The following is an 18,895-nucleotide window of genomic DNA, read 5'->3' as shown; positions in this document are numbered from 1 at the left end:
GCTGCCTCTGAAGGAGGGAAACAGATTAAGTCAAGTGGTCAAATGGACTTATTGGTGAGTTTGGAGTCCCTGTACACTCGGCAGGTACAAGGGATTACCAAGTCAATCACAGGACAAATCTCCCTTATGGTGGGTTCTTGTAGACCAGGCAGGTACAGGGGATTGTCAAGTCAATTACAGCAGAAATCTCCCACCATCTTTATGGTGAGTTATTGTAGACCAGGTAGGTACAGGGCATTGCCAAGTCAATCACAGGACAAATCTCCCACCATCTTTATGGTGAGTTCTTGTAGACCAGGCAGGTACAGGGGATTACCAAGTCAATTACAGCAGAAATCTCCCACCATCTTTATGGTGAGTTCTTGTAGACCAGGCAGGTACAGGGCATTGCCAAGTCAATTACAGGAGAAATCTCCCACCATCTTTATGGTGAGTTCTTCTAGACCAGGCAGGTACAGTGGATTGCCAAGTCAATTACAGCAGAAATCTCCCACCATCTTTATGGTGAGTTCTTGTAGACCAGGCAGGTACAGGGCATTGCCAAGTCAATTACAGCAGAAATCTCCCACCATCTTTATGGTGAGTTCTTGTAGACCAGGTAGGTACAGCAGATTACCAAGTCAATTACAGCAGAAATCTCCCACCATCTTTATGGTGAGTTCTTGTAGACCAGGCAGGTACAGGGCATTGCCAAGTCAATTACAGGAGAAATCTCCCACCATCTTTATGGTGAGTTCTTCTAGACCAGGCAGGTACAGTGGATTGCCAAGTCAATTACAGCAGAAATCTCCCACCATCTTTATGGTGAGTTCTTGTAGACCAGGCAGGTACAGGGGATTGCCAAGTCAATTACAGCAGAAATCTCCCACCATCTTTATGGTGAGTTCTTGTAGACCAGGTAGGTACAGCAGATTACCAAGTCAATTACAGCAGAAATCTCCCACCATCTTTATGGTGAGTTCTTGTAGACCAGGCAGGTACAGGGGATTGCCAAGTCAATTACAGGAGAAATCTCCCACCATCTTTATGGTGAGTTGCAGCTCCTCCCATCTGGTCGGAGACTTAGGGTCCCAAGATGCAGAACATCTGGGTACAGGAACAGCTTTGTTTAAGCCACAGTTAGTCTTAGAAACAAACTATAGCTATATTTTATTCTCCCTCTTTATTGTTCATGTGACTTTGTCTTTCTTTCTTTTCCTGGTCCTAGGCAGCCTGTTGAGTACTTTGTCATGTTGTGATCGGTTTTGCCTTAATACATTTGTTTATTTTAACATATATGAATATGGATGTGCCATTCTCTTGTATTTTACACTGCAAAACCAATCAATCAATCAAAGTTTACTTACCGTATTTTCCGCACTATAAGGCGCACCTAAAAACCACACATTTTCTCAAAAGCTGACAGTGCGCCTTATAACCCGGTGCGCTTTATATATGGATAAATATTAAGATTCATTTTCATAAAGTTTCGGTCTCGCAACTTCGGTAAACAGCCGCCATCTTTTTTCCCGGTAGAAGAGGAAGCGCTTCTTCTTCTACGCAAGCAACCGCCAAGGTAAGCACCCGCCCCCATAGAACAGGAAGCGCTTCTTCTTCTACTGTAAGCAACCACCCGCCCGCGTAGAAGAAGAAAAAGCGCGCGGATATCACCGTACGTTTCATTTCCTTTGTGTGTTTACATCTGTAAAGACCACAAAATGGCTCCTACTAAGCGACCGGGATCCGGTTCATGAAAAGACGCAATCTCTCCATCCGCACACGGATTACGATTTCACAGCAACTGATATTCCTGTGAACCGCACTGTGGATACAACGGGAGCACGTACGGTGAATATTCGCACCACAGGGAATGAGAAGTCATCCTTCACTGTGGTTCTAGCTTGCCATGCTAATGGCCAGAAACTTCCACCCATGGTGATATTCAAAAGGAAGACCTTGCCAAAAGAGACCTTTCCAGCCGGCGTCATCATAAAAGCTAACTCGAAGGGACGGATGAAGAAAAGATGAGCGAGTGGTTAAGGTAAGTTTAAGTTTACGCGAAGAGGCCGGGTGGCTTTTTTCACGCAGCTCTGTCCATGTTGATATACGTATGTTTGTGATTGCACATTTGCGTACATTTTGGGAGTGAACAGAGTTGTTAGAACGCTGGTTTTTAATATATTATTAAAGTTTGACTGACCTATCTGACTGTTTTTTTTGACATTCATTTAGCGCAGTTAGATGCGGCTTACAACATGGGGCGGCTTATTGGTGGACAAAGTTTTGAAATATGCCGTTCATTGAAGGCGCGGCTTATAACCCAGGGCGCCTTATGGTGCGGAAAATACGGTATATAGCCCTAAATCCCGAGTGTCTCAAAGGTCTGCATAAGCCACAACGACATCCTGGGCTCAGATCCCACATCAGGGCAAGAAAAAACTCAACCCAATGGGATGACAATGAGAAATCTATGCAATCCTGCACTACCATGAGCTTATGTAACTAAATTTTGTTCTTATCTGTGCTGTAAAGTTCAAATTTGAATAACAATAAAAAGGAAGTTTAAGTCTAAGTATGTCATTATTCAAAGTGTGCTTACAGTGGGGCAAAAAAGTATTTAGTCAGCCACCAATTGTGCAAGTTCTCCCACTTAAAATGATGACAGAGGTCTGTAATTTTCATCATAGGTACACTTCAACTGTGAGAGACAGAATTTGAAAACAAAATCCAGGAATTCACATTGTAGGATTTTTAAAGAATTTATTTGTAAATTATGGTGGAAAATAAGTATTTGGTCAATAACAAAAATTCAACTCAATACTTTGTTATTGCCAACAAAGGTTATATTACAGAGGTCAAACGATTACTATAGGTCTTTACCAGGTTTGCACACACAGTAGCTGGTATTTTGGCCCATTCCTCCATGCAGATCTTCTCGAGAGCAGTGATGTTTTGGGGCTGTCGCCGAGCAACACGGACTTTCAACTCCCTCCACAGATTTTCTATGGGGTTGAGGTCTGGAGACTGGCTAGGCCACTCCAGGACTTTCAAATGCTTCTTACGGAGCCACTCCTTCGTTGCCCGGGCGGTGTGTTTGGGATCATTGTCATGCTGGAAGACCCAGCCACGTTTCATCTTCAAAGCTCTCACTGATGGAAGGAGGTTTTGGCTCAAAATCTCACGATACATGGCCCCATTCATTCTTTCCTTAACACGGATCCGTCGGCCTGTCCCCTTAGCAGAAAAACAGCCCCAAAGCATGATGTTTCCACCCCCGTGCTTCACAGTAGGTATGGTGTTCTTGGGATGCAACTCAGTATTCTTCTTCCTCCAAACACGACGAGTTGAGTTTATACCAAAAAGTTATATTTTGGTTTCATCTGACCACATGACATTCTCCCAATCCTCTGCTGTATCATCCATGTGCTCTCTGGCAAACTTCAGAGGGGCCTGGACATGCACTGGCTTAAGCAGGGGGACACGTCTGGCACTGCAGGATTTGATTCCCTGTCGGCGTAGTGTGTTACTGATGGTAACCTTTGTTACTTTGGTCCCAGCTCTCTGCAGGTCATTCACCAGGTCCCCCCGTGTGGTTCTGGGATTTTTGCTCACCGTTCTCATGATCATTTTGACCCCACGGGATGAGATCTTGCGTGGAGCCCCAGATCAAGGGAGATTATCAGTGGTCTTGTATGTCTTCCATTTTCTGATAATTGCTCCCACAGTTGATTTTTTCACACCAAGCTGCTTGCCTATTGTAGATTCACTCTTCACAGTCTGGTGCAGGTCTACAATTCTTTTCCTAGTGTCCTTCGACAGCTCTTTGGTCTTGGCCATAGTGGAGTTTGGAGTCTGACTGTTTGAGGCTGTGGACAGGTGTCTTTTATACAGATAACAAGTTCAAACAGGTGCCATTAAGACAGGTAACAAGTGGAGGACAGAAGAGCTTCTTAAAGAAGAAGTTACAGGTCTGTGAGAGCCAGAGATCTTCCTTGTTTGAAGTGACCAAATACTTATTTTCCACCATGATTTACAAATAAATTCTTTAAAATTCCTACAATGTGAATTCCTGGATTTGTTTTTCACATTCTGTCTCTCACAGTTGAAGTGTACATATGACGAAAATTACAGACCTCTGTCATCATTTTAAGTGGGAGAACTTGTACAATCGGTGGCTGACTAAATACTTTTTTGCCCCACTGTATTTGATAAAAGATGATTTCTGATTAAAATTACCTGATGTAAACATAAAGAGGTTCAAAAGATTCTCTTTTGGATGCCTGCTCGATGTATCCTGAGCCTTTTCCCCTCAGGAAGACTCGTGCGCTGGTTTCTGTCTGGATGTGTCCCAAGTATGTTCCTCCAGGACCCTCAACCTTCTCGTTTATGTTGAAGGATGGCACTGACTGGTCTAAGCCCACAAAGATCTTAGTGTGCACAAAGTTCTGTGGGACAGTGATTGAGAGAATAAGACTTACTGTGATATGATTATGATGACAGAGTGTAAGCAGACACAGTCATCCTTGACTCTTTCTGTGGAGACCAAGGATGTTCTCTCTGCTGTTTGCTCTGGGAGGTGAGCATCAGTGAAGGCAACATGGTCTTCACTTGCCTCACTTTCTTGACCTCCTCAACAACAATAATATGAGGTCTACTTACCCCTGAGTGAGGAGCAGCCGGACGGTGTCCTTGGACTGCCGTGGAGCTGCTGGCTGTTGGCACGACGGGCCGAGGAGGCTGAGGGTATAACGTGAGAGGAGGCATGATGGGCACATGTTGGCTTCCTGAGGCTGCTGCTGCCCTCAACAGATCCTCAGAGATGATCGCTTTTATTCTGGCTACTGCTTCTACGGTGACACAACACTTATGTATCACGCATCCACACTGGGATTACCTTTACAATATGCTTCATTAAGTAGTAATGCATCCATAATGCACTTGTGATGCATTAATAATTCCATCCATCCATCCATTTTCTACCGCTTGTCCCTTCAGGGTCGCGGGGGGAAGCTCGAGCCTATCTCAGCCGCTTAATAAATAATAAAACGTAATAAAATAGTGATGCATTAATAATGCACTTAATAAAAATGTGATGCATCAATAATTCACTTATTAAAAAAAGTGATGCATTAATAATGCACTTCATAAAGTTGTGATGCATTACTTCACTTGAAAGTTGTGATGCATTAATAGTGCAATTAATAAAGTAGCAATGCATTAATAATTCACTTCATAAAGTAGAGACATATTAATAATGCACTTAATAAAGAAGTGATGCATTAATAATTCACTTAAGTAGCAATGCATTAATAATTCACTTATTAAAAAAGTGACGCATTAAGAATTCACTTAAAAGTTGTGATGCATTAATAATGCGCTTATTAAAATAGTGATGCATTAATAATGCACTTAATAAAAATGTGATGCATTCATAATGCACTTAATAAAGTAGCAATGCATTAATTCACTTCATAAAGTTGTGATGCATTAAAAATGCACTTATTAAAATAGTGATGCATTAATAATGCACTTAATAAAGTAGCAATGCATTAATAATTCACTTAATAAAGTGGCGATGCATTAATAATTCACTTAATAAAATAGTGATGCATTAATAATTCACTTAATAAAATAGTGATGCATTAATAATTCACTTAATAAAATAGTGATGCATTAATAACTCACTTAATAAAATAGTGATGCATTAATAATTCACTTAATAAAATAGTAATGCATTAATAATTCACTTAATAAAGTGGCGATGCCTTAATAATTCACTTAATAAAATAGTGATGCATTAATAACTCACTTAATAAAATAGTGATGCATTAATAATTCACTTAATAAAATAGTGATGCATTAATAATTCACTTAATAAAGTGGCGATGCATTAATAATTCACTTAAAAAAATGGTGATGCATTAATAATTCACTTAATAAAGTGGCGATGCATTAATAATTCACTTAATAAAATAGTGATGCATTAATAATTCACTTAATAAAATGGCGATGCATTAATAATTCACTTAATAGTGATGCATTAATAATTCACCTAATAAAATAGTGATGCATTAATAATTCACTTAATAAAATAGTGATGCATTAATAATTCACTTAATAAAATAGTGATGCATTAATAATTCACTTAATAAAATAGTGATGCATTAATAATGCACTTAATAATTCAAGCGCTTTAGCTAGCGGTTAGCCTATCCTCTTACGGTGTGTATTGTAGGGCATTTATCTGTTCCTTGTCCTCCAGTGATAATGTTATCGTAAGAAACAGTTCATTTTCTGCCATGGATTAGTGACTTCAAAGTGGCTATGCACTGTGGAGGGATGTTAGCCGCTAGCTTTCACAAAGCTGTACGCTTCGCTTTCCCCCTAGTAGAACAGACGCTACTACATATACACAATTAGTAGCTGTGCTGTGCTTTTGTAGCACAGAATAAATGTAGGAGCAATATGAAATGTGTTAAATATCCCCATGGCATTAACACTCAAACAAGTTAGACAAGTGCACTCATACATATAAACACAGAACATGTGCTAGCACTGTCGCTAACATGGGCCAGAGAGATCCAAACTCATGTCCCCATATAGTTTGACCCAGAAACAAATAAGACAAGTAGGTGTGACATAATAAGATCCCAACTTAAGAGGTGATTTGACATAAGAAAAAAGAAAAAGCCTGGACAATAATGTAAGAAAAGTCAAAGATAATCTGCAATCTTCTTTAAAAAACATTCAGCTATGCTCAATTCTTCAGCTAACAAAAACACAAAAGAACAAAATGTGAAAGTGCCCTGTTTTAACAAGACGTGTTTAACGGGGAACTGCTCTTTTTTTGGGAATTTTGGCTATCGTTCACAATCATTATGAAAGACATGACAACGGATGGATTGTTTATACATTCTAAATATTAAAAGTAAATAAAAGTCCCATAAAATCCAATAAGTAACTATTCAAAAAGCGGAAATTTACATTTGGTGATTTGAAAATGAAGGTTTAAGGTGGTGAAATGTTTTTATTTTCCTGACCAGTTCCTCCAACTAAGACCTTGTTACTTCTGTGTTGGAAGACTGAGTGTGAGCTAGGAGCCCCGTGATCAGTGACACTTGCTCGTCAATCACTTGTCCATTTGGTTATGGCTATAATTGATTTCAAACATGCCGTACATATGGGCAAACATTTACACTAGTTTGATCCAATTTGGATGGATTTAGGTTAAAAATCTTTATTTGCACATGTGCTACTTTCCCCCCCCAATACTGGCACTATTTTTATTTGCAAATGGGAGTAAAATGCCTGCACTGTACAGCCCTGGTTTATTTGTTTGCCACGGTTCAGACACATCTAGAACGTGTCAACGTGCATTATCACAATATACCTATAGTATTAAGAACTGATATTATTTATATCGCGCAACCAGAATTGTATAAAATGATTTCGGTTTTTAGGCCTTGGCTTCCTGGTTTTGGGTTTAGGCCAAGAATCGTCTTTTGTGTGCGTCCCTACAATCCATATCTGAAAGGTAATGTGTGCTACTTACTATCGACCTGCTCCTGAGTCTTTGCCTGCACATGCAAGTACAAAGGTCTTGGTCTGAAAGGAGACACAAACAAGTTCTTATGATAATGTTTTCTGAGTAATTGTGAGCATATTGACAGAATGGTACTACCAACAGAATATAACAAGTCAACCACAAACAACACTAGCAGTCAAAACTCTGCCAGGTAGGAAGTGAGCATTTGGACATTGTATTGGCACCAATATTTTGTATTATTTGATATCACAGTTGGGTTCCATCCCGCCAAAAAGATAAAGTTGCTGAATGTTTAACTATTAAATAAGGATGAAGAGTATTATATGGTTTGCTGAACAGTACAAGGACAATAAAAGATATCTGAAAACATACTTTCATAAAATGACAGGTACTGGCTGAACTACATTTACGGCTCCGGCACCTTACACCAATAACGAGGATTTATGAATCTACAATTCATCTTAGAGTGTATGAAAGCAGACATTAAATAAATAAATATACATATATATTAGGGTTGTCCCCATAACAATATTTTGGTACCGGTACCAAAAGGTATTTCGATAATTTTCAATAATTTTCTAAATAAAGGGGAGCACAAAAAATGTCATTATCGGCTTTATTTGAACAAAAAATTTTATGGTATATTAAACATATGTTTATTATTGCAGTTAAGTCCTTAAATAAAATAGTGAACATACTAGACAACTTGTCTTTTAGTAGTAAGTAAACAAACAAAGACTCCTAATTAGTCTGCTGACGTATGCAGTAACAAATTGTGTCATTTATACACATATTATTTTCTAACATAATAGTGTGAGAGTCCAGTCCATAGTGGATCTAACATAATAGTGTGAGAGTCCAGTCCATAGTGGATCTAACATAATAGTGAGAGTCCAGTCCATAGTGGATCTAACATAATAGTGTGAGAGTCCAGTCCATAGTGGATCTAACATAATAGTGTGAGAGTCCAGTCTATAGTGGATCTAACATAATAGTGAGAGTGCAGTCCATAGTGGATCTAACATAATAGTGAGAGTCCAGTCCATAGTGGATCTAACATAATAGTGTGAGTCCAGTCCATAGTGGATCTAACATAATAGTGAGAGAGTCCAGTCCATAGTGGATCTAACATAATAGTGTGAGAGTCCAGTCCATAGTGGATCTAACATAATAGTGCGAGAGTCCAGTCCATAGTGGATCTAACATAATAGTGCGAGAGTCCAGTCCATAGTGGATCTAACATAATAGTGTGAGAGTCCAGTCCATAGTGGATCTAACATAATAGTGTGAGAGTCCAGTCCATAGTGGATCTAACATAATAGTGTGAGAGTCCAGTTCATAGTGGATCTAACATAATAGTGACAGTCCAGTCCATAGTGGATCTATCATAATAGTGTGAGAGTCCAGTCCATAGTGGATCTAACATAATAGTGTGAGAGTCCAGTCCATAGTGGATCTAACATAATAGTGTGAGAGTCCAGTCCATAGTGGATCTAACATAATAGTGTGAGAGTCCAGTCCATAGTGGATCTAACATAATAGTGTGAGAGTCCAGTCCATAGTGGATCTAACATAATAGTGTGAGAGTCCAGTCTATAATGGATCTAACATAATAGTGAGAGTCCAGTCTATAGTGGATCTAACATAATAGTGTGAGAGTCCAGTCCATAGCGGATCTAATATAATAGTGTGAGAGTCCAGTCCATAGTGGATCTAACATAATAGTGTGAGAGTCCAGTCCATTGTGGATCTAACATAATAGTGTGAGAGTCCAGTCCATAGTGGATCTAACATAATAGTGTGAGAGTCCAGTCCATTGTGGATCTAACATAATAGTGTGAGAGTCCAGTCCATAGCGGATCTAATATAACAGTGTGAGAGTCCAGTCCATAGTGGATCTAACATAATAGTGTGAGAGTCCAGTCCATAGCGGATCTAATATAATAGTGTGAGAGTCCAGTCCATAGTGGATCTAACAAAATAGTGTGAGAGTCCAGTCCATAGTGGATCTAGTTAATAATGTGAGAGTCCAGTCCATAGTGGGGCCAGCGGGAGATCATCAGTACTGCGATACTATACTAGTACCAGTATACTGTACAACCCTAATATATCCACATAGATGAAATATATATATATATATATACATACCCTCCTGTGTTTCCCTGGTCAGTGTCAGGCATGTAGTGTCCTCGAGTTGAGACCACTGCTCCACTACACAGTCCAATCTGAAAACAGTTTGAATGTATTTAGAAGATGTTGTAGAGGTTTGAAAGGGGACTTGTGTGTATGTAGAAAATGTTGTAGAGGTCTGAAAGGGGACTTGTGTGTATGTAGAAGATGTTGTAGAGGTCTGAAAGGGGACTTGTGTGTATGTAGAAGATGTTGTAGAGGTCTGAAAGGGGACTTGTGTGAATGTAGAAGATGTTGTAGAGGTCTGAAAGGGGACTTGTGTGTATGTAGAAGATGTTGTAGAGGTCTGAAAGGGGACTTGTGTGTATGTAGAAGATGTTGTAGAGGTCTGAAAGGGGACTTGTGTGTATGTAGAAGATGTTGTAGAGGTCTGAAAGGGGACTTGTGTGTATGTAGAAGATGTTGTAGAGGTCTGAAAGGGGACTTGTGTGTATGTAGAAGTTGTTGTAGAGGTCTGAAAGGGGACTTGTGTGTATGTAGATGTTGTAGAGGTCTGAAAGGGGACTTGTGTGTATGTAGAAGATGTTGTAGAGGTCTGAAAGGGGACTTGTGTGTATGTAGAAGATGTTGTAGAGGTCTGACAGGGGACTTGTGTGTATGTAGAAGATGTTCTAGAGGTCTGAAAGGGGACTTGTGTGTATGTAGAAGATGTTCTAGAGGTCTGAAAGGGGACTTGTGTGAATGTAGAAGATGTTGTAGAGGTCTGAAAGGGGACTTGTGTGTATGTAGAAGATGTTGTAGAGGTCTGAAAGGGGACTTGTGTGTATGTAGAAGATGTTGTAGAGGTCTGAAAGGGGACTTGTGTGTATGTAGAAGATGTTGTAGAGGTCTGAAAGGGGACTTGTGTGTATGTAGAAGATGTTGTAGAGGTCTGAAAGGGGACTTGTGTGTATGTAGAAGATGTTGTAGAGATCTGAAAGGGGACTTGTGTGTATGTAGAAGATGTTGTAGAGGTTTGAAAGGGGACTTGTGTGTATGTAGAAGATGTTGTAGAGGTCTGAAAGGGGACTTGTGTGAATGTAGAAGATGTTGTAGAGGTCTGAAAGGGGACTTGTGTGAATGTAGAAGATGTTGTAGAGGTCTGAAAGGGGACTTGTGTGTATGTAGAAGATGTTGTAGAGGTCTGAAAGGGGACTTGTGTGAATGTAGAAGATGTTGCAGAGGTCTGAAAGGGGACTTGTGTGTATGTAGAAGATGTTGTAGAGGTCTGAAAGGGGACTTGTGTGTATGTAGAAGATGTTGTAGAGGTCTGAAAGGGGACTTGTGTGAATGTAGAAGATGTTCTAGAGGTCTGAAAGGGGACTTGTGTGAATGTAGAAGATGTTGTAGAGGTCTGAAAGGGGACTTGTGTGAATGTAGAAGATGTTCTAGAGGTCTGAAAGGGGACTTGTGTGAATGTAGAAGATGTTGTAGAGGTCTGAAAGGGGACTTGTGTGTATGTAGAAGATGTTGTAGAGGTTTGAAAGGGGACTTGTGTGTATGTAGAAGATGTTGTAGAGGTCTGAAAGGGGACTTGTGTGTATGTAGAAGATGTTGTAGAGGTCTGAAAGGGGACTTGTGTGAATGTAGAAGATGTTGTAGAGGTCTGAAAGGGGACTTGTGTGTATGTAGAAGATGTTCTAGAGGTCTGAAAGGGGACTTGTGTGTATATAGAAGATGTAGAGGTCTGAAAGGGGACTTGTGTGAATGTAGAAGATGTTGTAGAGGTCTGAAAGGGGACTTGTGTGTATGTAGAAGATGTTGTAGAGGTCTGAAAGGGGACTTGTGTGTATGTAGAAGATGTTGTAGAGGTCTGAAAGGGGACTTGTGTGAATGTAGAAGATGTTGTAGAGGTCTGAAAGGGGACTTGTGTGTATGTAGAAGATGTTGTAGAGGTCTGAAAGGGGACTTGTGTGAATGTAGAAGATGTTGCAGAGGTCTGAAAGGGGACTTGTGTGTATGTAGAAGATGTTGTAGAGGTCTGAAAGGGGACTTGTGTGTATGTAGAAGATGTTGTAGAGGTCTGAAAGGGGACTTGTGTGTATGTAGAAGATGTTGTAGAGGTCTGAAAGGGGACTTGTGTGTATGTAGAAGATGTTGTAGAGGTCTGAAAGGGGACTTGTGTGTATGTAGAATATGTTGTAGAGGTCTGAAAGGGGACTTGTGTGTATGTAGAAGATGTTGTAGAGGTCTGAAAGGGGACTTGTGTGTATGTAGAAGATGTTGTAGAGGTCTGAAAGGGGACTTGTGTGTATGTAGAAGATGTTGTAGAGGTCTGAAAGGGGACTTGTGTGTATGTAGAAGATGTTGTAGAGGTCTGAAAGGGGACTTGTGTGTATGTAGAAGATGTTGTAGAGGTCTGAAAGGGGACTTGTGTGAATGTAGAAGATGTTGTAGAGGTCTGAAAGAGGACTTGTGTGAATGTAGAAGATGTTGTAGAGGTCTGAAAGGGGACTTGTGTGTCTGTAGAAGATGTTGTAGAGGTCTGAAAGGGGACTTGTGTGAATGTAGAAGATGTTGTAGAGGTCTGAAAGGGGACTTGTGTGTATGTAGAAGATGTTGTAGAGGTCTGAAAGGGGACTTGTGTGTATGTAGATGTTGTAGAGGTCTGAAAGGGGACTTGTGTGAATGTAGAAGATGTTGTAGAGGTCTGAAAGGGGACTTGTGTGAATGTAGAAGATGTTGTAGAGGTCTGAAAGGGGACTTGTGTGAATGTAGAAGATGTTGTAGAGGTCTGAAAGGGGACTTGTGTGTATGTAGAAGATGTTGTAGAGGTCTGAAAGGGGACTTGTGTGAATGTAGAAGATGTTGTAGAGGTCTGAAAGGGGACTTGTGTGTATGTAGAAGATGTTGTAGAGGTCTGAAAGAGGACTTGTGTGAATGTAGAAGATGTTGTAGAGGTCTGAAAGGGGACTTGTGTGTATGTAGAAGATGTTGTAGAGGTCTGAAAGGGGACTTGTGTGTATGTAGAAGATGTTGTAGAGGTCTGAAAGGGGACTTGTGTGAATGTAGAAGATGTTGTAGAGGTCTGAAAGGGGACTTGTGTGTATGTAGATGTTGTAGAGGTCTGAAAGGGGACTTGTGTGTATGTAGAAGATGTTGTAGAGGTCTGAAAGGGGACTTGTGTGTATGTAGAAGATGTTGTAGAGGTCTGAAAGGGGACTTGTGTGTATGTAGAAGATGTAGAGGTCTGAAAGGGGACTTGTGTGTATGTAGAAGATGTTGTAGAGGTCTGAAAGGGGACTTGTGTGTATGTAGAAGATGTTCTAGAGGTCTGAAAGGGGACTTGTGTGTATGTAGAAGATGTTGTAGAGGTCTGAAAGGGGACTTGTGTGTATGTAGAAGATGTAGAGGTCTGAAAGGGGACTTGTGTGTATGTAGAAGATGTTGTAGAGGTCTGAAAGGGGACTTGTGTGTATGTAGAAGATGTTCTAGAGGTCTGAAAGGGGACTTGTGTGTATGTAGAAGATGTTCTAGAGGTCTGAAAGGGGACTTGTGTGTATGTAGAAGATGTTGTAGAGGTCTGAAAGGGGACTTGTGTGAATGTAGAAGATGTTGTAGAGGTCTGAAAGGGGACTTGTGTGTATGTAGAAGATGTTCTAGAGGTCTGAAAGGGGACTTGTGTGTATGTAGAAGATGTTGTAGAGGTCTGAAAGGGGACTTGTGTGTATGTAGAAGATGTTGTAGAGGTCTGAAAGGGGACTTGTGTGTATGTAGAAGATGTTGTAGAGGTCTGAAAGGGGACTTGTGTGAATGTAGAAGATGTTGTAGAGGTCTGAAAGGGGACTTGTGTGTATGTAGAAGATGTTGTAGAGGTCTGAAAGGGGACTTGTGTGTATGTAGAAGATGTAGAGGTCTGAAAGGGGACTTGTGTGTATGTAGAAGATGTTGTAGAGGTCTGAAAGGGGACTTGTGTGTATGTAGAAGATGTTGTAGAGGTCTGAAAGGGGACTTGTGTGAATGTAGAAGATGTTGTAGAGGTCTGAAAGGGGACTTGACCTCCTCTTGGGTTGTGCCTCTAGTGAGCAGGTCTCTGCAGGTGAGTGGCACATGGTTGATGTCCACCTGTGTGGCCAGCAGCTCTTGTGATGCTGGCACTCTGGGGGGAGTCTGGCACATGTTCAAAGGGAAATCAATGAAGAGTTGGGAATATTTCAGCGTGATTTATCCCAACCTTTGCCAGCAATGGAGGAGGTGTTAAAAGTTTGCCTTTCGCCATCAACATGGCATTTATTTTAGCAGCCATGGCGGCGGCCATTTCGACGCCTCCCTGGTGTTGTGGCCGGTCTTCCGCGGCCATTAACGAGTCCGCCACTCTGCATTGTGTTGCGACAACGGACGTCTTGGAGCCAGAAGAGCTGACCGTCCCTAAAAGTCCGCGGGTTACATTCTCACCGCTCCTCGGTTTAGGTTGGGCCGCTTGATCCCATCTGCTGGAGAGACACCTGAGACAAGAAGGAATCAAACATTTGCATCTTTTGTCTCCGCAGGAAGATCTTTTACAAAGAGAGGGACTATCTGCTGATTGTAAGGTCCTCTAACTCAATGTGTTGACCACGTTTACTTCTCACTTTCAGACAAGGTTTGGCCAAAACAGATGCAATATTTGACCTTACTGAACGCTCACCTGCAGGGTTGCAAAATTCCTGGAATATTCAAAGTTGGAAACTTTCCATGGGAATTAACAGGAAATTAAAGGGAATAAACATTGAATGCAACATGCTAGATCTTGCAGCATGATTATTAGCTAAAACAACCTGATTTCATGCAAATTCAGTAGAATTTCAACTACCATTGCGACTTCACTGTGTAATCTACTAATAAAATAGAATGTGCACTGTACTGTGTAATCTACTAATAAAATAGAATATGTACTGTACTGTGTAATCTACTAATAAAATAGAATGTGTACTGTACTGTGTAATCTACTAATAAAATAGAATGTGTAGTGTACTGTGTAATCTACTAATAAAATAGAATGTGTACTGTACTGTGTAATCTACAAATAAAATAGAATGTGTACTGTACTGTGCAATCTACGAATAAAATAGAATATGTACTGTACTGTGCAATCTACTAATAAAATAGAATATGTACTTCACTGTGTAATCTACTAATAAAATAGAATGTGTACTGTACTGTGTAGTCTACTAATAAAATAGAATATGTACTGTACTGTGTAATCTACGAATAAAATAGTGTACTGTGCAATCTACTAATAAAATAGAATATGTACTGTACTGTGTAATCTACTAATAAAATAGAATGTGTAGTGTACTGTGCAATCTACTAATAAAATAGAATGTGTTCTGTACTGTGTAATCTACTAATAAAATAGAATGTGTAGTGTACTGTGCAATCTACAAATAAAATAGAATGTGTACTGTACTGTGTAATCTACTAATAAAATAAAATAGTGTACTGTACTGTGTAATCTACTAATAAAATAGAATATGTACTGTACTGTGTAATCTACAAATAAAATAGAATATGTACTTCACTGTGCAATCTACTAATAAAATAGAATATGTACTGTACTGTGTAATCTACTAATAAAATAGTGTACTGTGCAATCTACTAATAAAATAGAATATCTACTGTACTGTGTAATCTACTAATAAAATAGTGTACTGTACTGTGCAATCTACTAATAAAATAGAATATGTACTGTACTGTGGAATCTACTAATAAAATAGAATGTGTACTGTACTGTGCAATCTACTAATAAAATAGAATATGTACTGTACTGTGTAATCTACAAATAAAATAGAATGTGTACTGTACTGTGCAATCTACGAATAAAATAGAATGTGTACTGTACTGTGCAATCTACTAATAAAATAGAATATGTACTGTACTGTGTAATCTACTAATAAAATAGAATATGTACTGTACTGTGTAATCTACTAATAAAATAGAATGTGTACTGTACTGTGTAATCTACAAATAAAATAGAAAGTGCTGTACTGTGCAATCTACTAATAAAATAGAATGTGTATTGTACTGTGTAATCTACAAATAAAATATAATGTGTACTGTACTGTGCAATCTACAAATAAAATAGAATGTGTAGTGTACTGTGTAATCTACAAATAAAATAGAATATGTACTGTACTGTGTAATCTACAAATAAAATAGAATGTGTAGTGTACTGTGTAATCTACAAATAAAATAGAATGTGTACTGTACTGTGTAATCTACTAATAAAATAGAATGTGTACTGCACTGTGTAATCTACTAATAAAATAGAATGTGTAGTGTACTGTGCAATCTACTAATAAAATAGAATGTGTACTGCACTGTGTAATCTACTAATAAAATAGAATGTGTAGTGTACTGTGCAATCTACTAATAAAATAGAATCTGTATTGTACTGTGCAATCTACAAATAAAATAGAATGTGTACTGTACTGTGCAATCTACAAATAAAATAGAATGTGTACTGTACTGTGCAATCTACAAATAAAATAGAATGTGTACTGTGTAATCTACAAATAAAATAGAATGTGTACTGTACTGTGTAATCTACTAATAAAATAGAATGTGTAGTGTACTGTGCAATCTACTAATAAAATAGAATGTGTATTGTACTGTGTAATCTACAAATAAAATAGAATGTGTAGTGTACTGTGCAATCTACTAATAAAATAGAATATGTACTGTACTGTGTAATCTACTAATAAAATAGAATGTGTAGTGTACTGTGCAATCTACTAATAAAATAGAATATGTACTGTACTGTGCAATCTACTAATAAAAGTCTCAATCAATGTTAATGTCATCATTCTCGCACAGTGAAGCTAACAAAGGCTAGCAGGCCTCGAGCACATGCTAGCAGGCATCAAAATAAGCAGTAAATGATGACTTTTCACATAAAGTCCCACACTTTATAGTGAAAGAACAAGTTAAAAGAAAACCTTACGGCGTTTGTCCAGACATTACAGCCCTGCGTGGCCCGCATGGACGTTCACAAGCTGAGGACGCGCGGGGACGGCGTCTATTTATTAGCTGTTAGCTTTTAGCTGTTAACGTCGCCTGTCTCTGACGTCATTGTCGCGCAGTGTGACACCCCGGAAGTGGGCGCGTAGCTATTTGTGCTTTGTTTTAAAGATGGTGCTATTTGGATTAATTTGACCTTTGCAGCCTCATGATACTATTGGCTAAGTTTTATATTCATAAATGTACGTTTCTCAATACCTGACCTGTTTTTTGTGCCTTTAAAAAATCTTTTCCCGGCACAACTCCAACCACCACTTCCTATTAATGTTGTGTCGTTCGCGAACGATTCGTTCAAACGAACGAATCTTTTGAGTGAACGTACTGAACCGAATCACTTCATGAACTGATTCGTTCCTTTCTCAGTTCAGTTGAGCTCCGCCGCGACCATGCCGGTATGAGTGGAACTGGTGCATTCTGTGACTCACTGAACCCTCCACGTCGGCGAACGACGCAGCCAGCTACTCATCATGGAGGCGGGGGGAGGGACTGAGCGAACGATTCGTTCACCTTGGAGTAACGACATGAATCAGTCAGTGAACGACAACGCTCTCTCGCTCTCTGCTCTGCTTGCCCCAATGCCGCGAGTGATTCTCCTCCCGTCGCGGGGATATGTTGCATGCCATTGGCATCCGTTCTCCATTCATTCTCCAAGCTAACGGCTAATGTTGACTCAAGCCACATGAAAACAAACACACACATTATCTCAACACATCAAGTTATGAGAGTAGAGGAGACAGAAAGAAAGTCAGTGCAGGGCAAGACTGAGCAGCAGCGACGCGAGGGGGTAAAGTGTAGCCTGGCAGGCCCGGCCCTAACCAATCTGGCGCCCTAGGCAAGATTTTAGGTGGCGCCCCCCCCCTCATCGGCAGTGAAGTGTATATACTCACAAGAACCCGAATAGCTTTGTCTTTGACCTTTTTTTTTTTACTTACAACTATACCTAATATATAAAGGGGTGGAAAAGTGACTATTACCTGCAGGGCAAACATTAGCTAACCAGAAGGCAATAACAATGTAAACAAAAAACACCTGCTTAAAAGATCTAATACAAATGTCCCTGAGGAATGTAAGGTGGGAGTACTGTAATTACCTAACGTTACATTATTATTTTCCACAACAATTAAGCCCCCTCCACAATATTAACCCGACGTTAAAACAGAACTAGCTATTTATTGATTAGCAATTGCCGAATCATGTAACATTAGCTTAATGCTAAAAAGCCAGGTTACTATCACATTCTGTAACAGACAAATAATTTAATGTAGGCTAACGTTACCTACCTGCTACCTCTTGTCTTTTCTCGTTTGTCCTCTTCTTTTCTCTTTTTTCTTCCCTGGGCACCTGACAGTTTTGGCCGTTTTGACATCTTGTGTTGATTTTTTGATGTGGTGACGTCCAAAAAGAGTCATGATACGGGAAGGGAGGGGGCGCACCGTGCGGGGGGAGGGGGGGGGGGGGGGGGGGGGGGGGGGGGCGTAATGTTGTAACAAATAATATTTCTATTAAATAGGCTTTACTTTGCATTTTAATTAACGTGGGATTATTTTTTGTATTTAGAAATAATAGTAACAACTTTTTTCTCCAACATTTGTGGCACTGGCATGGCGCCCCCTGATGGACGGCGCCCTTAGCATTTGCCTATACGGCCTATGCCACGGGCCGGCCCTGAGTGTAGGGCAGGCTGTTTGAGAAGATTTGAAATAAAAATAATAACTAATGTATGTACATATACATAGGCTATTATTTATCTTGATTTTTATATTATTTAAGCTAATTATTTTCTTTTTTATTGCATATTTAAGTTGATATTTCCATTTTTATATTTTTAAATGTAAGCTACAGGAATTGTAGTATTTATCTTGATTTTTATATTATTTAAGCTAATTATTTTCTTTTTTATTGCATATTTAAGTTGATATTTCCATTTTTATATTTTTAAATGTAAGCTACAGGAATTGTAGTATTTATCTTGATTTTTATATTATTTAAGCTAATTATTTTCTTTTTTATTGCATATTTAAGTTGATATTTCCATTTTTATATTTTTAAATGTAAGCTACAGGAATTTTAGTATTTATCTTGATTTTTATATTATTTAAGCTAATTATTTTCTTTTTTATTGCATATTTAAGTTGATATTTCCATTTTTATATTTTTAAATGTAAGCTACAGGAATTTTAGTATTTATCTTGATTTTTATAT

General features: G+C 39.3%; 1 protein-coding gene and 1 non-coding gene across 3 annotated transcripts in view; both read right to left on the bottom strand.

The window, feature by feature from the left end:
* The window catches only part of LOC133615830 (KH homology domain-containing protein 4-like), a 30,431-nt gene extending 13,684 nt beyond the window's left edge, over positions 1 to 16,747 (bottom strand). For both annotated transcript variants that reach the window (XM_061974652.1, XM_061974651.1), the window contains exons 1-7: positions 16,617 to 16,747; positions 13,869 to 14,139; positions 13,694 to 13,804; positions 9,674 to 9,750; positions 7,532 to 7,584; positions 4,639 to 4,826; positions 4,216 to 4,424 (exon numbers count right to left, since the gene is read on the bottom strand). In XM_061974652.1, the coding sequence (XP_061830636.1) occupies positions 4,216 to 4,424; positions 4,639 to 4,826; positions 7,532 to 7,584; positions 9,674 to 9,750; positions 13,694 to 13,804; positions 13,869 to 14,139; positions 16,617 to 16,633 (926 nt within the window). In that variant the 5' untranslated portion in view covers positions 16,634 to 16,747. The remainder of the gene's footprint in view (positions 1 to 4,215; positions 4,425 to 4,638; positions 4,827 to 7,531; positions 7,585 to 9,673; positions 9,751 to 13,693; positions 13,805 to 13,868; positions 14,140 to 16,616) is intronic.
* On the bottom strand, positions 4,478 to 4,610 carry LOC133616266 (small nucleolar RNA SNORA47). Its single transcript, XR_009816839.1, has one exon. It is a non-coding gene; the product is annotated as a small nucleolar RNA SNORA47 (small nucleolar RNA).
* Positions 16,748 to 18,895: the final 2,148 nt, after the last annotated feature.

The sequence above is a fragment of the Nerophis lumbriciformis genome, linkage group LG15 (genome assembly GCF_033978685.3).
Source record: "Nerophis lumbriciformis linkage group LG15, RoL_Nlum_v2.1, whole genome shotgun sequence".
NCBI classification, from domain to species: Eukaryota; Metazoa; Chordata; class Actinopteri; order Syngnathiformes; family Syngnathidae; genus Nerophis; species Nerophis lumbriciformis.
The sequence above is the reverse complement of the archived record's forward strand: the minus strand, read 5'-3'. Positions and strand labels throughout refer to the sequence as shown.